At 36.7% G+C, this 21788-nt stretch overlaps 1 protein-coding gene across 4 annotated transcripts in view; it reads left to right on the forward strand.

Annotated features, from left to right (window-relative positions):
- Positions 1-21788, forward strand: part of ELL2 (elongation factor for RNA polymerase II 2) — a 75608-nt gene that overhangs the window by 12791 nt on the left and 41029 nt on the right. For 3 of the 4 annotated variants that reach the window (XM_032625893.1, XM_032625890.1, XM_032625892.1), the window contains exon 2: positions 6777-6824. The exons of the other annotated variant lie outside the window; for it this stretch is intronic. Coding sequence is in view for 2 of the 3 variants with exons in the window: in XM_032625890.1 (XP_032481781.1) it covers positions 6777-6824 (48 nt within the window). In the remaining variant the exon portion in view is untranslated. The remainder of the gene's footprint in view (positions 1-6776; positions 6825-21788) is intronic. 4 annotated transcript variants of the gene reach the window in all.

The following is a 21788-nucleotide window of genomic DNA, read 5'->3' on the forward strand; positions in this document are numbered from 1 at the left end:
TTTCTTAGAGAAATCACTCTTTTCTAGAACAGAATGCTATTTCTTATGGTTGTATGTTGACAAAACCAATAGTGGTTGATAGAATAAAAGTAACCATAGGTTTAATTTGGATGGATAAACAATATGTAAATAATCAAGAGATGGTTATAACAACTTTTATAGGATAAGTAACTCTCTTTTATTTATCCCCAAAGAAACCTGAGCTTTGCCTCTTCCCTCCTACCCTAAAAGAATCGTGTCAGAAATTAATATTACTCAGCACAATTAAAATTACTTAGTAACATTATTTAGTAAATTACATATTACTTTTATAGTTCTTATATATTGCAAGGCATAGTCCCTGGAAATAAGTGGACATAGATTTCTTTGGTCATAGAGCAGTTTTTATTGCAGTAGAATTGGCTTATTATAGTGGCAGATGTCAAGAACTAAACTTTTGAGCATTTTAGTATTGTCTACACTTTTATTCTAAGCTTAAGAATGCCCTACATTCTCTGAGAAATACAGAGGGTTAATTCAAGGAAATCTAAAATCAGTGAACCAACCAAGAGTTTAACAGAATCTTTTGACTATAATACATCACCTTGTTGAAAGCATTTATCAAAATGGTTTCCCTAGCCAGTTCCAGTCTGCATTGTTTCTTGGATGGATGAAGATACTAGATCACTATCTTATTTATAGCTCAAGTACTAGTCAGTTAAACCCTAGAGTTACTTGATTTTCAAAAGAGCCAGTTGGTGCAAATATTTAATTAAAGCTAAAAATCAAAAGTTGAAGTCCTATTGAACTTCCATATGTAATGGAACTGTACTTAGTAAGTTAAACATTATTCTAAAACATGCCATATCATATTTGGCCACCTGTAATTACATTATCTTTTAAAACTGGATTGCATTAAAAAATATACAGGGCTTCCCTGGTGGCACAGTGGTTGAGAGTCTGCCTGCCGATGCAGGGGACACGGCTTTGTGCCCCTGTCTGGGAGGATCCCACATGCCGCGGAGCGGCTGGGCCCATGAGCCATGGCCACTGAGCCCGTGCGTCTGGAGAGGCCACAACAGTGAGAGGCCCGCGTACCGCAAAAAAAAAAAAAAACCAAAAAACAATGAGTTGAGGTTATGTTTGTGCAGTTAAACTTAGACTAAAAAACATTTAGGTGAAAAACTAACATGCTTGAGACATTTGCTTATAGTGGTATTGACTTTATTTTTTAAATGTTCAGTTTTTTTTTAAGATTTATTTATTTATTATTTATTTATTTTTGGCTGCGTCGGGTCTCAGTTGTGGCATGCAGGATCTTTCGTTGCAGTACGCGGGATCTTTACTGTGGCACTCGGGCTTCTCTCTAGTTGTGGCCTGTGGGTTTTCTCTTCTCTAGTTGTGGCACGCAGGCTCCGGGGCACGTGGGCTCTGTAGTTTGCAGCGAGGGCTCTAGTTGAGGTGCGTGAGGTCAGTAGTTGTGGCGCTCGGGCTTACTCGCCCCTCAGCATGTGGGATCTTAGTTCCCTGACCAGGGATCGAACCCACGTCCCCTGCATTGTAAGATGGATTCTATAGCACTGGACTACCAGGTAAGTCCTGGTATTGACTTTTAGAACTTATTCCGGGTACCTTTCCCATTGACACAGTAGTCAGAAGCATAAAAAGTGGTATAGCATTCTAGCTGGCTCTCTTGTTGCATTTTTTAAAACGTTCAGGAACTGTAGCATAGTACCTAACATCTTCTTGTCTAAAATTGGGATTAAAATCAATAAAGGATTTGAGGTTCTCTTATGTACTTTTCTCTTCTAGGTTGTTAGATATCTTAAAGTTTTTCAGCAACAGTAATCCTAGTTTATCCTGTTTGGATAAGCACCCACAACTACTCCATAGATGAGGGTTTTGTTTTTTTAATGAAAAATGTTAACACAAATATTTATATATGTTCCTTTACTATACATGGTCCTTACAGAAAAAAAAACTGTTTTTTTTAGTTTTTATTTAATCAGAAGCTGAACCTTGGAAATTATAATGATTTTATAAAATTCATTTTCTTTGGAAACAAAATGCCAGAAGAATTGAATGAGCATTTAAGTGCTTTTCATGTTCAGCCCTAGGAGGTAACCTGTTACAGAGGCAAGATAAGGAAAGGGTACTGTATTTGAAATTCAGAAGTCTGGATTTGAGGTCCAACTCTGCTAACCACTAGCTTGGTGATTCTGAGCAATGAACTTTGCCTGTTGGAGACTCGTTTATCTCCCTCTGAAATGGGGGATGATGATGTCTTCCTACCACCCACGGCTGGTTTTAGGAGGCCTCACTTGAGACTATGGATATAAAAATACTCTGTACATTACAAAACTATGTAAACAAAAACAAGTTATCATTTTTGTTGAGGAACCAAGCAATACAGATAGAACTCTAAGCATATCAGGAGGTTAGGTTCTAAATTCAGGTCATGAGGCAAAAGATTGGATAGAGCCCACAAGCCACAACTACTGAAGCCCGCATGCCTAGAGCCTGTGCTCCGCAACAAGTGAAGCCACCACAGTGAGAAGCCTGCGCACTGCAATGAAGAGTAGCCCCTGCTCACCGCAACTAGAGAAAGCCCGTGTGCAGCAACGAAGACCCCATGCAGCCAAAAATAAATAAATAAATTTATATTAAAAAAAAAATTACTCTTGAGAATCCATAAGTTGATGTAAAGCATAGTGGTATTGTTTTGTCTATACAACCTAGAATAGTAATCTATAAAGTATATAATGCGTATAGTTGTATACCGCATATATAAAGAGAACATAGCCAAAGTGATTTTATAATACTTTTTCTATCATAATGTAGATAAATACTTGTAAGTTAAATATGTGTTAGACTCTTTTGTATCATAACAACTAGGAGTAAGAAAACCTATGAAAGAAATACACCCCCAGTGTAGTGGTACGATAGACACAGGCATCTGGAAAAAACAATAGCTAATGGTAGCTAAAGTGGGCATAATTCAGAGTTAGCAAAATGGTGGCAGCAGTGTTTTGTTTGGTGAGAAAAAGGTTTAACATTTTAAAATTTGAGTCCTTTCTCAGCTGGGCATTCATTCCCCAGGTACTCGCCACGGCCCTGTTGCTTTACACCCAGTATCTTTCACATTTACCTGCATTGGGTCCTTAAACTCATTGAGTCTTTGATTTCTGATTTATCTAAAACAAGGCCTAGCTGAGGAAATTAATCTTAAGCTTGAATGTTAAGTGATTAGTATGGATTGGCAAAATAGTGTTTGGGAAGGTATGCCAGGTTGAAAGAACAGGTAAATAGGAGGTAGAAGTAGAGAGGAAATTGTTTACAAAACAAACAGACTGAAAAAGGTTAACACTGCTGAGCCACAGTTGGGAAGTGGAAGATGAAATTGGTTGGTCCTATAGTTGGACTGTCTGCTTTCTACGTGGAGGAGTTTGTTTTGCTTTGATAGAACCCACTGCAGGCTATGTTACATGCTGAGGGTGGTATCTGAGAAAGCTTCTGCTAGCTATTTGAATGAGTAGCCATTTGGAAGGAATTGAAGGAAGGGAGGAAGGCCTTTGTCTAGGTTCTTGGTGATAGGGACCTGAAACAGGCTAGGAGCTTTCAAAGTAAAGACTAAGCTTAATATGAGAGAGTCTGGGGCAGACAGGCCCCAGATTATGATTGAGAGCCCTGAGCCACCTTTGCTTCTTTTGTGCATATGTGCGCATGTACGCCTGATATTCAAGCTTTCATCACATTTTATCATTCTTTCTTGGGAAGGTCTGCTCATTCCACCATCTCCTGTTTGCTCCAGACGAAGCCATACTAATTTAGGCCTTTATCACTAGAGTGTTCCTAAATAAAACATCCCCTGGAGCTGGTGTCTAATCCTTTTCCCTAGCCCCAATTGATCTCTCTCTGTCTTTCTTACACATGACTGGAAGAGCTGCTTTCCGTGAAACACTTCATTCTTTCAGCAGCTCACTTTCTTATTCCAAAAATCAGAAGAGCCTCCAGTTGTTTATCATGTCAAAGACAAGACTTAAAGGCCATCCCTAAAGGGGTAATGGAAGGGATTAGGATAGGGTTATTTCACAGGGTGATGAACCTTTAGAAATTATGAGGTCTGAAATTTAAATTACTGTCCTATTTATTCTGTAGTGGATAAAAGCTAAAACTGAAGACAAATTTTGAGGTCAAGGATAGATTAGCCAGGGATCACCAGGTCCAATTCTCATCCTTTATGTTATGTTTCACGTGTGAAAAGACCTGCCGTCTGCCTGCACAGTACCCATTCCTGTCTCCTTGCTTTTTTGCTTAGGACACTCCATCTCCCTGGAGTTTGTCTTTTCAAAATTGCTACTCATTTTCCATGAGCCTTTTCTCTTTTCTAGTATCTCTTCTAACCCATACTTTTCTTCTTTGTGAGAATCCTTACTGCACCTCCCAGCAGTACTTAGCCTAGTACAATATTTAATCATTTTCAAATGTTCTCCAACTAAAATGCGAACTCTCTGGCATAAAGGAGCAAGTGCCCATGGATCTACCATAACAGATGTGTGGGGAGCCCAAGACGGTAGAAGAAAAACAGTATGGCAAAACAGGAAGATTGAGTCCTAGATTCTGGTCCTAGCTTAGTTTATTAATGGGACGCATGGCCCATTGTGGTTAAGGGTGGGGGGTGGGGCTGGGCACCAACTGGAGTACCTCTGGACCTGGAATTCTGTGATTCTAGCAGTGTGCGATTGCCTAATAGAATGCGGTGAGGGGAGAGGGAGAAGAGGCTGTGCGTTAAACTTAAGGTTGTGAGCCTGGAGAACCAACAAGATAGAAGCACCCTTGCCAGAAAGTAGGAAAGAGGTGCCAGTTTGGCGAGGGGCGGAGGTGGTTTAGTGTTTGCCAATTTTACTGTCATTGAGAGTTTCTAATGCAAAATGTCCTAGGCTGTGATACGTTGAAAGTTGCAGAGAGATGCCAAGTTGAGGAATAGGGAAGAGATTCAGAGTCATCACCAAATAGGCAAGGTAAGCCTCCAGGAGAGACTGGATCTAGAAAGAGGAAAGTGAAAGGCATGATCAAAGAGCTAGGAGGAGTGGTTTCTCCAGGTGACATCCAGTGGAGAAGTGAGCAATTTGAAAATTGAGGAAAGTTAGCATTTGTTTGGTCAAGAAGAATTGATGAACTTGATAGAGAAGTTCAAATTCCAGTGGTGAGCTGAAGATAACCTGCCTGCAAGGAGTCAGAGAGGAAAGTGTAACCAGCCTCAGAGGAGATGTTCAGTGTTTGTGATTTGAAGAGAGAGCAGGAGGCAGGGCTGATTGAAATATTCTGAAAGCTAGAACCTCCACCTGTCTTACCTAAATTGTAGTGCCACCTACTTACACACAAAGCGGGCCTCCCCAGGGCTTCTGCACGCAAGCTACCATTACTTCAGGTAGAGGTTTAGCTGTGGAAGGTAGGTTTGGGTGAGGTTTTCTCCCTCTAAGGAAATTCAAGTTAGCGTTAATCTATATTTTATATTTCCATAAAACACCGTGAATTAGAATGAATCACTATGAAAAATTGTTACCTACTTCTCCCACACCAAGAAATAAATTTTGTCACCCAGTAGTGCTTTGATTCTGCTGATAAGTCTAAAGTTAAATAATCTTTTTATGGTGGTAGAACAATGATAATAGTATCTATTATGTTTTCTTCAAGAAGATGTTTATCCATTTTTATAAATAATAATAGAATGGTTAATGCTACCACTTGATTTTATATTCAGATGATCTGTCTTTTAAAGTACTTATCCTTTCCTTATTTCTCTTTAGTTTATTGTAATCCTGATTAGTAAACTTTTAAATCTGTAGAGAAGTTTTGGGAAGTACCTGGTAAGTAGTAGTTAATGTGCAGTGGCTGAGGGAGGGGCATATGGGTGCCTCTGTATTTTTCTTTAAGGTAGAGTTGAGACCAGAAACCACTGCTTTTGTTTTTGTGCATTGGGTTTGGATATGAGGGTATGAAGAATAGTTTACAGGCTGATGTGTTACTATTAAAATGTTACCCAAATCTGATTTCCCCATGAATTTCTGTTAGCAGTTTGGAAAAGCGTTCCAATAGTGGTGAACCAGCCCCATACTGGTGACTTTAGGTACAGGAAATCATGCCTGAGACTATGGTAGATATTTACAGTTTCAGCTTTTGTTCTAAATACACAACTCTATGAGAAAATATAAAAATTATGAACAGGACAAAGCTCATAATGAAACAAAACATTGTTCTAGAAATTATATTCTCCTGGTGAGAAGCTTGTGAGAAGATTGGTAACCTGTTTGACCCTCAACCAAAAACTAATCTCTGGTAAAATGTGAGAAAATGGAAACCACAGTTCATTCTCAAATATTTTAATTTTATATTTTTAGCGTCCTCTTAAGAGTTTTGCAAAGTTTCTTTGACTATCTCTTGCTTTCCCCTACCTTTTTAAAAAACATATCAAGAAACTAAGCCATAATACTTTTTCATGTAAAATTTAATTAGTACACTGATCATTTTTTGCCAAATCATGTCAGTCATTTTCAAAAACGTGATTAGCTACACTGCCAAAAGATACCTTCGGTTGTGTATTCAGAGAAATGTCAGCAGTGCAGTATCATTTATCAAGGCATCTTAATATAATGACATATAAACCTAAGTATGTAATGAAAAGGTTTTCACAGACTATAGCACTGACCAAGTGCATAGGTTTAGAGTTTAATCATTTAGTTCCATGTCCCAGTAACCAAGGTTGACGTGTTTGTTTCTTATGTTTCTTTTAATAGAATTTAATTCCTTTTCGACCTTCAATTCAGTTCCAAGGGCTCCAAGGGGTGAGTACTCTAATTGTTTTAGCAAGAAAATCTAATCTTACACATTATTATATTTACGTCTTAAAATTTGTTTTCACCTGTGCCTCTTAATATAATGTCACTCATATTTTGTGAACTTTGTAACTAAATGTAAATTAGTTTTTAAGACTTTAAGACTTGAATTATCTTCTTGATTTAGTTAAGTAATTCAGGTATAGATATTGAGAGTAGTTTTTTTCCAAGTCATAGATAATTGATTTTTTAACCTTTTTATTGAAGTGTAACATACATCACAGTATTATGAGATTATATTTTGTTTACCATAATTAAGTAACCATAAAGAATTATTAATTTCAGGCAAGTTATGATTATGTGATTGTTGTTAATATTAACAAACTTCTGCTGTCTATGGACTTTAATACTAGGAAATGAAATGTATATATAGAAAATAGAATTTTTCTAGTACACAGAATAAACAAAGTATTGTCTATTTTATTGCTGGATTTAAAAGTATAATAAATGATAACTCCTAATAAAATGCACCTATGAATTTTGTATTTGTAATAGATGATAAACTTTTCAGGAGTAGTGTCAATATTATTTCATAATTATTACTATTACTATTTAATATTAAATAGACTCAGTCATTCCTTCATTTAAATTAATATGCATTTCTGAATTTGTCTCTATATACTGTCTACAGTATGGAGATTTGGAATATCTGTAAATGGATTTTAGAGCTCTAGAGAAAAGGCAGCCTGAGGGGGGAAGATCATATTCCTATTTATTATAAATCTATACACTTGTGAATTTTTGTTTATGTCACAAAATGTAAAAATTCAATGTGAATAAATACAATCTTTCTAAACTTTATAACTTGAAAACATTTCAAGAGTCAGGAGATTAATTGTATCATTCAACACCAACTAAGAGTACTTCTAAATCTTGTGGAATGTTAACTTGAAGGAGATGTTTGTGTGTGGATGTCAGAGGTTTGCTTCTACATGATAGCTTTACAATGAAGTCCTTTTTTTTCTCTCCCCAGTAACTGAGTGTTCATGAATGGGATCCTAAATGGAACAAGCATTCTTCTGAATTTTGTTTCATAGCTTTTTAGATAGTCTCTAGCGCATGCTGATACTATTTTTGAGGTATTAGTGTCAGTTGTTTACGTGAGGCTTCTTGAATTTTCTTACAAATTTTAATGGCATCAACAATATCTGAAGGGATGTTGGAGAGGCAGGCCTGACTTCTTGAGCTCAGCAGGGCTACCCATTTCAGTAAAGGGTTATCTGGGAAGAGAGGGCAGTACCCAGGAGAGAAGAGTGGGGTTTGAGCTGCTTTTTCCTCACTAGCAGCTGACACCTTGTTTGGCGTCTGCTTCTTCCCTCTTCCCTTAATTCTTTCGTTCTCCCAGTTGGGACGTGGAGGCCAGGGAAATGCAAGTGAAGGACATTTTCTTAGGAGGCACTAGGTTAGACTGAATAATGAGGAACCAACATGTGCAGGCTTCCAAGCTCTTGATGCAGAAACATGTAGCTTTTAGCAGTCTTAGAAGGAATATGATTTTCTGTAGCATACCAGTTACCCCCCAGGCCCTAGGTACCTTTACAAAGCAGGCAGTTTCTGTCTGAAACCTTGGACCTCCCTTTCTGAAATCTCCTACGTACCTCCCCCAAACTTTCCTATCTCTGTGTCCAAGCTTCCCCAGTTTATCTTTGCAAGCTCCATTCTCTCTTCCTACTCTATTCTTTGTTTGAATATAGTTCACTGATAAAAGTAATTTAGATATAAATGACTGATAGGTGTAAATCTTAATGGGTGTTTGAATTTTAACTGATAAGCTTTTTAACCAAATGAATGGTTATTGGAGTTGGGAGAGTATGAATGTAGAGAGAGGAGGGAGTGCTGCAGGATGAGAGCTATAGGATACTTGGCCCTACCTTGCTTATTCTGCATTCTGTCTTCTCCATCCCCTCACCCCCCACCACAGTCCCCTTTTTATTATTCTAACTGGGAACAAAATATATGGACTCAGCATTGTTTCAGAGCCTGCAGCTGCATTCCATCCCCCCCTCCCCCACTTCTCTTTGCAGCGCTCTCACCAGCCCTTTGGGACTTAGTAAAAACAAAGAGTCATTACTGGGGAGAGAGTGGGTTGGCACAGCCCGCAGGGAATACACAGAGCCACAAATCTGAGGGTCTTGTGTACAGTGTTCCTCTGTTTTTCTTGAGAGCCATGATAATTTAACATTGCTGGTGCTGATTGCTTTAAAAACTATCTGAAGACGTATACTTACAGAGTTTTCCTACGTGGAAAATGTTTAGGACTTTAAATTGGAAGGTTTTAATTTAGATTTCCCACAAAAGAGTTTTTCTCAATGAGAAATTTTAGTTGTCTTTTAATATAGTGTTTCAGATACTTTGAAAGTTTCTCTAGAAAGAATGTGGCAAGTCTAACAAATTTACAGGCTTTACATCAAATGTGATTGAAAATATACATTAACTATCATGATAGTGTCCTATATAGACATATTTGAAATACAACTGAAATATTGTTAAAATATCATTTCAAAAGTGAACATTTAGTGTTAAGATTATTTCCTCTTTCCCTGATGCTAAGCACTGCATGTTTATGCTGTTCCTTGTTACTAATTATAGGATTTTTTCCCCCTCTATAATGTCTTTAGAAGGTCAGAATTTGGGTCTTGGCTGGTTAACTTTTAAGCATATTTACTTTTGTGCCTGAACACGTTCTCTTTTTCTTTTTTTTTATAAATTCATTTATTTTATTTATTATTTTTGGCTGTGTTGGGTCTTTGTTGCTGTGCGCGGGCTTTCTCTAGTTGAGGCGAGTGGGGCCTACTCTTTGTTGCGGTGTGCAGGCTTCTCATTGCGGTGGCTTCTCTTGTTGTGGAGCATGGGCTCTGGGTGCGCGGGCTTCAGTAGTTGTGGCACGCGGGCTCTAGAGTGCAGGCTCAGTAGTTGTGGCGCATAGGCTTAGCTGCTCCGCGGCATGTGGGATCTTCCCGGACCAGGGCTCGAACCCTTGTCCCCTGCATTGGCAGGCGGATTCTTAACCACTGCACTACCAGGGAAACCCTGAACACGTTCTCTTAAATTGAAGTTTTCTTCTAAAAAAAAATGCAGACTGGACCATTAAAGTATAGCAATATGCTCTTAAAGAGTGAAAATTCTGAGAATCATTGATTACCTGGATTTTTATCATCACAGTTGGGCAGCAGCTTCTACAGCATAAAAAATGAAAATTTGTCTTTCACACTTCATCTCACCCTTTTCCCTTAGTGGAAAAGCATAGTCAGGAAATTGAATGGTCGTTGAAGGCATTTTATGGATTCTGAAAAGATGAGGAAATATCTATAGGAACAGTTAATTGTGTTTTCAAAACTGATGAATATCAGGAGCTGAATAAATCAGCCAAAAATACCTTGTTGATTTTTAAGAGTATGGCTCAACCAATTATCCTTGCAGTTCTAATCCATACCTAGGATACTCATAACTAAAGGTGTACTAGGATTGTACATTTTTATAGACCATTCTAATTGAATAGAAAAGGTAGCTGGTAAGATTCACATGGCTACAGTATTGAGGTGTTCAAGTTATAACATTCAGAGGGGTGTAATGGTATAATGCACATGGTTTACAAAAGCTGCATCTTTATTGTTGAGCAAGCTTTATCCAAATCACGATAGTTCTGTCTCATATTTTCACTGGATACTGAAAATGTGGCAGGTGAAAATTTTCCAAAAATGTGTGTTTCAGTAAAGTTTTAAAAACTAATTACTCTTGGGCTTCCCTGGTGGCGCAGTGGTTGAGAGTCCGCCTGCCGATGCAGGGGACACGGGTTCGTGCCCTGGTTCGGGAAGATCCCACATGCGGCGGAGCGGCTGGGCCCGTGAGCCATGGCCGCTGAGCCTGCGCGTCCGGAGGCTGTGCTCCACAACGGGAGAGGCCACAACAGTGAGAGGCCCGCGTACCGCAAAAAAAAAAAAAAAAAAACCAACTAATTACTCTTTATTTTTATGTTTGTTGAAAGTTTCTTATCTAAAGACACACAGCTGATGGAGACACAGCTGTAACTACTGTCTAGGTCTTCACTCTGCCAGGGAAAATTCTCCCCACTATACCACACAGCTGTAAAAGGAGAAGTATTGGAAGTAAGTTAACTCAGTATTTTCAAGTAATGGCAGTTGTTACTGATGCAGTTATCTACTAACATAATTACTCAATAAACTATAAACAGGTGCCTAATCAGTGAGTGTGCTAATAGGTTTATTGTTCTGTTTGTTTCTTATTTATTGCACAAACATTCTTTTAGCCCTTACTGGTGCCAAGTACTTTGCTGAGTGCTTTGTGTGCAAAGATACAGGGATGGATAAGACATGGGCTGTGCCCTCAGGGAACTCAGAATCTGACAAACATATATAGACTAATACTCAGGAAAGAATTAATAATGTAGGGCTTATCCAGAACCCTCCTTTCAGAACTTCTATAGATACAGGAGACTCTCAGGAACAAGGCTTATGTATTTCTGATTGGTATGAATCAGGGTTTTAAACAAAGGTTTCGGTAGATGCAAAATATTATATCCTGGAAATAGGTATGTAAAATTCCAGAAGGTCTATTAAAATCTATGGACACACTCATACACAAAAAGGTAGATCTGTGATATGTTTATAATTCAGATAAAATCTGAAATGGCAACGTTTTCAACAGCAAATAATGGCCACATCTGTTGGCCTGTGTCAGCCTTGCAGAGTGGACTTACCTGTGGCATCAGCGACTCATGTGCAGGGAATGATTGTCCCAGGGCAGTGAGAAATAATGTTAACTTTGTCACAGTAAATCGGATTCCAGACCTCAGTATTAACTCAGTATTTGTTATGAGAATGTTGTTCCACAATTCTCTCTAATTTAATTGCTCACTTCAGACTCAGCAATCTCAGAGGCTTTAAAAAATAGAAGTTTGCTTTGCATATGTAATTTAGAAATTAACCTTAAGATGAGGACAGAAAATATTGTCTATAAGTAGCATGTTATGTCTCCTGTGAAATACTGAGTAACACACATTTTTCTAAGAATGAGCAAGGAACAGCCAGTCAAGCAGCTTTTAAATGTACGCCTTCCAAAAAGGCACACTGACCTTCTGAAGATGAAATCAGCATTTAACTGCTAACTTTAAAGGCTTGAATAGTGTTAAAATTTCTGCAGTAGAGCCATTAACTCTAAAGAAGAGTTGGATTTTCTTTTTTTTTTTTCTTAACTTCCAAACTTAGCAAAGCATTCAGAAATATTTGGTTAATTATTTATTTTCCTTTTTGGGGTCTGGAGAGAAGATTGGGTTTGAAAAACTAAATTATACAGTATTTGAAATTAGTAGCCAATTTCAACCCACCTGAAAATACTTCCCACAGACTACCCTTCTCTAATCTACTTGATAGGAAGCAAAGATAACTATCTGCTTGAAACAGCAGCAGAGATAAAAATAAATCCCCAGCACTGTCATTCCTTCTTAGATGATATGCCTGCACTCTGCTTTCCCCTGCTGTTTTTGGTTTGGCTAGTCCACTGGTTTTGCCAATGGTTGTGTTTAGTCAGTCTGCTCAAAGGTTGCTGACTAACAGCTACCTTTATACCCTCAGCTCTGAAAGTAGTTAATACTACAAAGGTGTTAAAATTAAATCCTTTTATGGCAGTTCTGTTTTAATTTTTTTAATATTACAGTGGTTAACATGTGTAGATAACATATTTGCATTGAATTATAACCCATTAACCACATGTTAATTTATTAAGGTATTAATACAATGGTAAATTACCCAATTTGAAAGAAATATTTAACTTTGATATATATCAAAGGTTATATAATTTTTTATGTATATAGTATAATATACAGTGTGTGTGTGTGTGTGTGTGTGTGTGTATATATATATATATATATGTAAAATATCATATTTGGCCAGTGGTATGGACTGACATTCTGGAAACTCCTATTATCTCAAACAATAACTGAATAATAGTTTGAAGCTATTGACCAACTTCTCTATTTTATGTTGCCACCCACCTCTGCTCTCCTTTTCTTTCTGGATAAGAATTACCTGTGGGGTTTCTAAATAAAAAAGAGTAGAGAGCTAAGTTCACAAATCATGGCCAGGTACCACTACAGACACCAGTGACATAAAGGAGACGTGCAGAATGGTGAGGGTGGGAGGGTGACTTTGACTGTTTGGTTGTGTTGCCTGAGGAAGCTATCTCAGTGTATACCACACAGGCTCCAGTGTGGGCCACAGCAGGACAAGCGTCCCAAAGCACGATCATAAAGGAGTTGAAGACTAAATCATCCTGCTCTGTCCTTCACCAAACTGCAGTCACTTTGGAAAGCAGCCATTGGAACTATGATTGAAATCTGAATTTGCTACAAATACCATTAACTGCCTTCTTAGCGGTCAGTTAAGCTTAATATCTTCATTCAACAAGCGTTTGTGAATATTTGCACTGTACCAAGCACCACGGTAGACAGTGTTTGGACAAAGGTAAATAGGACCTTGAAATTCCAGCTCTTGTTCCTGACACCATCTGTTTGTCAATAAAATCTGAATCTGATGGTTTTGCCTTTTTGTTTCCCACCAAAAACTGAAACTTGTGAAATTCAGTTGTTTATGTTACAGACATTGTCACTTAACAGCACTCACTTATTTAAGCTTGGAAAATAATAATCTTTAACCATTTTATAACACCTATGGTTCTTATAACTAACCCACCCCTAAATTTGAGCCACAAGCAGTATGTAAATATCTTTTGACTTCTTACTATGTGTAAGGCCTTATCCTTATATATAAGAGCTTTATTAAAGAGGTTATAAGAGCTCTATTAAAAAGAAAATTCAAAATTTAAAGCAGGAAAAACAATTTAGCAGAATATGTCTAAGCCGCAGATCTTACTTCAAACAATATTTAACACAACAAAATTACTATATGTTGTTGATTCCAAGGCTTGTTTTCTTTTTAACGTTTAACGTCTTTGGAATTAGAATATATCTCATTATCAACAGCATCTTAGTACTGTGTCATAGTTTGTCAGCATTTTATATTATGCAATGGTACATAGTCATACAGTTGCTGGCAGCTTAACTACAGCAATGCAGTGGAAGTATTTAGAGAGTTCCTATATCCTGCAATAAGATTTTATCTAACTAGAATCTTTTCAAAAGTTTTCTTTCCTGACCCCACCCTTGACTGGTTTGCTTTTTAGCTCCATATGTTAGATAATCTGGAGAATTTATAGGGAAGGTAAATTTTTATAACTATTTTTGTGACTTAAACTGGAAGGAACAAGAGTATGAAATTAAAATGTTCTCAAATTTGTTTTTAGGCTAAAAACCTTATAAAAGTAATTTGTTTTGAAAACAAGTTTAGAAGAAAAGAGTTTTACTGACTTAAAAGACTTAAAAAGCTCATAGACATGCTTTGAGGCTAATGAATTTGCCCTTATCAGGCTAGGAATTTTCAAATCTCTCTAATTGGTCTTATACTTTGTACTGTATTTACCAGAAATGCACAGTCATCTATTATTTTGCTTATAGATTCCAACTTTTTTCAATAAGTATAACTAAAATTTATTGAATATTTATTACATGCTAAGAATCCTATACTAAGCACTTTATATATATTATTCTCATTTAATCCTCACAGGGATGTCATGAAGCAGATATTCCTGTTCTGCTAGTGTGTTAACTATGGCTCTGAAGTTAAACCACTTGTAAAAGCTCACACAATTAGTGAGTAAAGGAGCCAGCACACAAACCTAGGCATCTAGTTCCAGAGCCTGTTTTCATCACTACACTGATTTACCTGCCTATAATAAATGTTCAATGAGCATTTTATTCTGACATTCGTATGGACATTTGTTGAGTATCTCCCCAGCTAGCAAGAGGAAGCAGGACAGTCAGGGAGGTCTCAGAGAGGTGGTAAGCAAGTGTGGCAAAAGTTGCCACCTTCTTAAGGAGCTTGAATTTCACCTTGGAGATCAGTGCTTCTTATCTATAAAGTCTCCCTGGGGGTCTATGATGAGGTCTGGAAGTCTGGCTTTTAAAATTTTTCCCCCTAGATTTCATTATAATAGCTAGGTTCACTATAATTAAGAATATGATAAGAATATGCACATATGTAGGTATGTACACATTCTCTTCTCAGGAGAAGGTTCATAATTTTCATCATTTTCTGAAGGGGACCACTGACTACAGTAGATTCTTTCAAACACATTTAGTAACAAGTCACAGTAAGAAAAAACATTTTACATTGTGACCCTTTACAGATATCAGTGTACACATTCACACAGCTAAAATAAAAGTTTCACAGCACAGTATTTATCTTTTACCAGTATACTCTGACATTTTCTATTTCAATTTAAAAGAATCCTGATCACATTCCACTAAAATAACGTCATAACCTTCCAATGGGTCACAGTCTGTGCTTTAAAAAACACTACAGGAGATGACCATCTTTTTTTTTTTTAATTTTAGAAATTTTAGCCAGGGAGTCATGTGATCAGATTTGCATTTTAACGTGTTTATCCAGTAGCTACCTTAACTTAGTTATTCCTTCTGTATGGGGAGAAAGGAAATAGAGGAGTTGAGGATGGCGCCATATTTATGATGAGCATTTGGTTGGATGGTGAGGCCATTATACAAGATCTAAAATAGATGAAAGAACAGACTGAGGCAGAACTCATGGGTGTTTAGTTTGGGACATGATGTCCATGAGGTGTTCAGATAATAACTCCATACCTTGTTCTATCTAGATGGAGCTGTCCAGGAGACATTGGTATTGGGGGATTTGGAACAAAAGGAGTTTCAAGAAACTGCTCCAAAGGACATTTTATAGTATTTAATTATACTTGGCAGTCCAGTAGTGAGAAGAAAAAAGTGTATTTATAGTGGAATTCTGTTATAAAGCTCTATTTAAAGACTTCTAAGAATACTGGTTTAGTTGTGAATACTTATGAGTGTTGATGCTTTTTACTTCTTAACATTTAGGAGATTTGAAGTCCTTTTTGCCAAATTTTGTTCACACTAGTTAAGAACAATAGCAGGCTAATAGAGATAAACAGTGGCGTATTGATTTAGTGGAAGAGTACACAACAGTGAAAAGCAGTGACTTAGAGCTCTGTGCAATATGGCAGTGAAAACTCTGGGTAAAAGACTACATATGTATGGTATGACACCATTTTTTATAAAATTTAACAACAGGCGAAGTCAAACAATATATTGTGTGGGTACACACGTGATAAAATTATTAAAAACAATAAAGGAATGATAATCACAAAAATTAGAATAGTTGTTATCTCTGGTAGAGAAAGGCAGGTAGAAGGGATAGGAGAGGAGCAATGGGTAGATATATTATTGCTAATGTTTTCTTAAGTTGGACAGTGAATTCACAGGTGTTCACTATGTCGTCAAGCTTCATAACAGGCTATATTGATTTTGAAGAAGTAAATGTTACATAAAGTTCTCGTTATCATTAACTTTAATAATATAAATATATATACTTGTATATTTATAATCTGTCATCTTCATGGATTAAATGAGAAAAACCAGAACATATTTCAATAGATGCCAAAATGGCATTTGATAAAAATTCAATATTAAATCTGGATTAAAACTTTAGTTAAGTAGGGAATAGAAAGAAGAATTCTTTCTTAACATGATGAAAATTATCTTTATCAATCTAATAGCCAGTTAGCATACTTAGTAATTAGAAAACAGAAATATCCTTTTATTTATTTATTTATTTGCTTGTTTGTTTGTTTTTTTTTATTTTTGGCTGTGTTGGTTCTTTGTTGCTGTGCATGGGCTTTCTCTAGTTGAGGCAAGCGGGGGCTACTCTTTTTTGCAGTGCGCAGACTTCTCATTGTTGTGGCTTCTCTTGTTGCAGAGCGCGGGCTCTAGAGTGCAGGCTCAGTAGTTGTGGCACACGGGCTTAGCTGCTCTGCGGCACGTGGGATCTTCGTGGGCCAGGGATCGAACCTGTGTCCCCTGCATTGGCAGGTGGATTCTTAACCACTGTGCCACCAGGGAAGCCCAGAAATATCCTTTTTAATGTTAGCAATAAAATACACATGGCCACTCTCATCTCTGTAGTTTAATATTGTTTGGAGAATGCTCATTAATGTAATGAAAAAGAAAATTAACTAAAAGCTATGGATAATAGATAAGTGGGGGCAAATTTGCCAGTATGTGCAGATAAACCAAGTGAAAAACTATAAAAACTTACAGTATTTCCTTCAGTAAGGTGGTCAGTTCAGAAATAACTGTTTAAAAACCACTGGCTTAATAGTGGTAGGGTGGAGTGAAGAGGAGTTTCTTTTAAAATGGGAGAAATAGCAGAACATTTATAAACTGATGGGAGTCATCCAGTAGAAAGCAAAAGTTGATATGAGAAAGAGCAAGACTTGCTGGAGCAATGTCCTCGAGTAGGTTGGAGAGATGGGGTCTAATTGCTCAGAGGAGAGATTGACTTTAGATACGAGCAAAGGAAGTTCTTGTATGGTAGCTAGTGGGAAGGTATGTATATGGGTGCAGATTGTGAAATTCTTATTGTTTGTTAAACCATTTCTTTAGCTGTATCTCAAACCTAAAGTCAAAACACCTAGGCCAAAGTCTTAGCTTAGAGGTTAGCAAAGTGGCACACAGAAAGTGCCCAATAAGTGATATATATAATTTTTTAAAATCACTGGCCTCCCTAAGCACTAGCAATTAGGAGTTTCAGTGTAAAAATGATCTCATCTATGGTAGCAACAAAAAATTACAAAATACCAAATATTAAGTGTAGTCAAGTTATTCTGTCTAAAGAGCTGTAATACTTTCCTGATGGGTATAAGAGAATATATAAGTGGTAAATGGCAAGACTGTCCATGGATTTAGGTTGGAAACTTTTGAAGTTGTCATTTCTTCTTCCTAATTAATAATAAGATATCATATATACCATTATAATAATTTTAAAAATAAATACACAAACACAAATAGAAATCTGCAAAAGAAAATGAAATGTTATACACCAGAATGTCATTGCTTTACTAATTACCCTACTAATGAGATAGATTTGTTTATCTATATTTCCTAATTGTTCTATAAACATAAATGTTTTGAGATGCCAAGTTTAAATATGTCAAGAATCTAGGAGAAAGGCTGAATATTCAAGGTTTCAAAACAGGTTGACAAGAAAAAGAGAAAGCAGGTCTCAAAGTTATCTGTACCTAGACACCAGCTAAATATCTTTCTAGTCAACTACTTAATGAGTTGCTTTGTCATCTATCAGTGGAGAAAAAAAGTTTTCTCCCCTCTGTGATCTGTCTCCCCAGCAGAAGGAAGGTAAAGGCAGAGTTCCTGGTATTATCAAGAACATGGGAGAAGAGGCCACTTTCCTTTCTGAGTTAACAGTTGACATTTTGGAACAGTGGTCTTGTGAAGTGTCCTGGGAATGGGTCTAGTCTAGAAAGAATAGATTATGGGAATGAATAGTAGTAGTCAGTTGAATTTAAAAAGATAAGATTCCTAGGGAGCTTCAGGCAATAAAACTCAGAATGCAATAGAGAATGATTAAAGATAGCTAAATTGGGCTCACAGTGTTAGAGGGTTGGTACTTAATTAAGCAGCCATAGGAAAAGGGCAGTCTTTTATAGAACTTAAAAAGTTGAGAGTGTCTAGTAATCACTCAATAAGTTATATTGGGGATATCTTATTTTAGAGTGAGAATGTAAGGCATAGCCGTATTTATGAATATAGTAATACTCTACTAATCAATACTAAGAAATTCTTTCTTAATACTAATCTGAATGCATTTTAGTTTTCTCTTAAGCTCATTGTATTAGTAATTCATTAAAGTCAGTTTTCACAGATTAGGAAGGAGGGACAGGAACTTGAGGTGTTCCATTTCCACTTAACAGTAAGATGATGCTGACATATTTCCACAGCTGTTTAAACGTTTTGTATTTGGCTGTAAAGAAAAACTTTCTACTAGGGATGCTTGGTGTTTTGTTTTACTTTTTCAGGAAGATATTGTTCTGTTCCTTCCTTAGAGAACTTGAAAAATAAGATAATTGTGAATCCAGGATTAATTTTGGATAAAGTCTTAAAACTTAACAATTTCAGAATCTGTAACATATATATATATATATATATATAACTTTTTTCAAAAATATTTAAGGCGATTGAGTCATGAGGAGCCAAATGTCTCATGAAACCTAGTGATATGGTTATCTTTTTAAAGGGGCAATGCAATGAATTATTGCCAAGAGGATAAAATGTTTTGCTACCTTGTATAATTTCATTGTTCTAGAGGGACCCATGTTGTCTGCCTCCTAGCAGAATCAAATAACTATCTAGAAGATAATCAACAGTTTTATGATATAAATTATTAAAATACAGTAATTACCTTAGTTGTTCATATGTAAAATATCTTCACCCTTCCTTTACCAACATGTCTCTTTCTCTGTTTGAAGGGATGGGTTTTCTGGCTTTGCTAATGGCCCAGGCATACCATCCTTAAAAATGAATCAGTTTTGTCCTGTATTTCTTACAATAATAAATCAATTGATCTAAGAGACTTCACAGGCCCTCTTATTTACATCAGAACTGCTAAGTCTCTTAGAAATGAGAATTGCAGTTTCTAATTTAGTTTTTGATCTACTGTGCATATCAATGTAAAATCAGAAATAATTAAACTTCTTGAAGGCTTGAAGGAAATCAGCAAGTGAATTTGATGTATGAAAACTGAAAAGAAATAAATTTTCTATTGAAATGGATCCTACCTTAGGAACGTATTTTCAGGGTAGATGTTTGGAAAGAGATCTATAAAAATTAGAATACTATAGGTTTTATTCATTTTTCAAGACTATCTATAGCTTTGACACACAAAAAAAACCCCACAAACTTTAAAATATTGTTTGCATTTATGAAGAGTGAATGGCTCCATAAGAACTCTTAATTCTATTTTGTTTCTTTGTTGTGCTATAGCTACTGAAGGCAGCATATTTTAAAAGGATAGGGCACTTGGGAAGCAAGGAGTATTTGCTACCCTTCTAGAGTAGCAGCAGGCATCTGTAATTTTTCAGCCTTCCATGGACACCTGTTGTGGCTGATTCATTCTTGTACCTTATCTCTGTGTATGTTGAGTTTGGAACAATTAGAAATATTGCTAGTCTTTTGGATTGTTTGTTTTCTCAGATAGCTTCTTTGGCTTTTATTTAAGCTAACACGTAAGTTTTGACCTTGAAGGTTTCTAGCTCCTTACTTTTGTAAATACCAAGAATTCAGAATAAGTATATTATCAACTTTTTTGATTATCCACAGGGCGCTTATCAGTCCATTACCATTTTAAAATTACTTTAAAAATCAAATACATCATTATTTGCTGAGGGAATACATCATTATTTGCATCATTATTTGCAAGCACTTTAGATGAGTTATCTCTTTAAACTCCAACAATCATATAGGGTGAATAATATCATTTTCCACATTTTACTGATAAGGAGACTGAGAATTAATGAGGTTAAGTTGTTTGCCCAAGGTAACAGATGGTAGATTCCAGAGCCAGCATTGGAAACTGGGCAGGATTGCTCCAGAGCCTGTAATCTAGAATACTAGATGTAGTCTGATTGCCCTGTTCCCTTGTCATCTGTGTGTAAAAGAGAAGTTCTCACTTTTTTCTTCTCAAACCATTGAGGTATACCCAACTTAGAACTGGAAATACAAAGGGATCCAATTGTAAAGAAAGCATTTTAAAAAGGAAAGGGAGGACTTCTCTGGTAGCGCAGTGTTTAAGAATCCGCCTGCCAATGCAGGTGACACGGGTTCAATCCCTGGTCCCGGAAGATCCCACATGCCGCAGAGCAGCTAAGCCCGTGCACCACAACTACCAAGCCTGCTCTCTAGAGCCCATGAGCCACGACTACTGAAGCCTGCGTGCCTGCAGCCTGTGCTCTACAACAAGAGAAGCCACTGCAATGAGAAGCCAGCGCACCTCAACGAAGATCTAACATAGCCAAAAATAAGTAAATAAAACAAATAATTTTTTTGTTAAAAAAATAAAAAAAAATACAAAGGAAAGGGAATAAGGCAGAAGGACACCATTTCCTATCTTTGGTATCCTTCAAATATTTGGCACTAATTCCCATCAAGAAATGGCACATAAGACTTCATATTTATACACATTCTTTTGTAATTGTCATTTAAGATGTGACTAAAATGTAATTAATAAAATGATATCCCCTGACGATCATACATCTTGTTGCTCTTTCTCTTTCCTTAACATGCAGCCATGGTTTTGTGTCTTTGGTCCCCAGAGCCTGGGTTCTGTGATGTTACCACAGTGGCTGCCTCAGCAGTCCCAGTCCCAGCCCACTCAACCAGAGTGGCTCTGACTCTATTTGTAATACATGGTGGGTTTCCCCATAAGATTTACTTTGAAAAAAGCATTCTGTAGCTTAAAAAAATTTTTTTAGTATGTTGATGTTGAAAACAGAAAATTAAGAATTGAATTTATTTCCAAATCTATATGGAAATATTCTTCAGACTTAAATACAATTTATATTATTGAACTAATAAGTTTTCATGGCAACATTGATTGAGTTGGAATGAAACCATGTGTTTTGCAAACTCTAAGGCCTGGGCCACTTTTACGAATTTATGTTAATCTTGAGTGTTCACATCTGTCAAGTACCAGTCTTCCTTCCTAGGTTTAAACAATCATTGCTGACTGCCATACATGAGTTCTATTCCACCCATGTTTCACCAGCACTTCCTCCTGGCATATTACAGAAAGCTTTTCTCAAGACTCCAGTAGAAGGAGAGAAGATTAGCAATGAATTTGGAAATAGACATTCATACTTAAGATTTTTTTTTTCCTTGTAGAATTCAGGTTTGGGCTTTGTTTCTGAGAAACAAACCATTTTTTAAAACAAAATTCTGCT

The sequence above is a fragment of the Phocoena sinus genome, chromosome 3, assembly GCF_008692025.1.
Source record: "Phocoena sinus isolate mPhoSin1 chromosome 3, mPhoSin1.pri, whole genome shotgun sequence".
NCBI classification, from domain to species: domain Eukaryota; kingdom Metazoa; phylum Chordata; class Mammalia; order Artiodactyla; family Phocoenidae; genus Phocoena; species Phocoena sinus.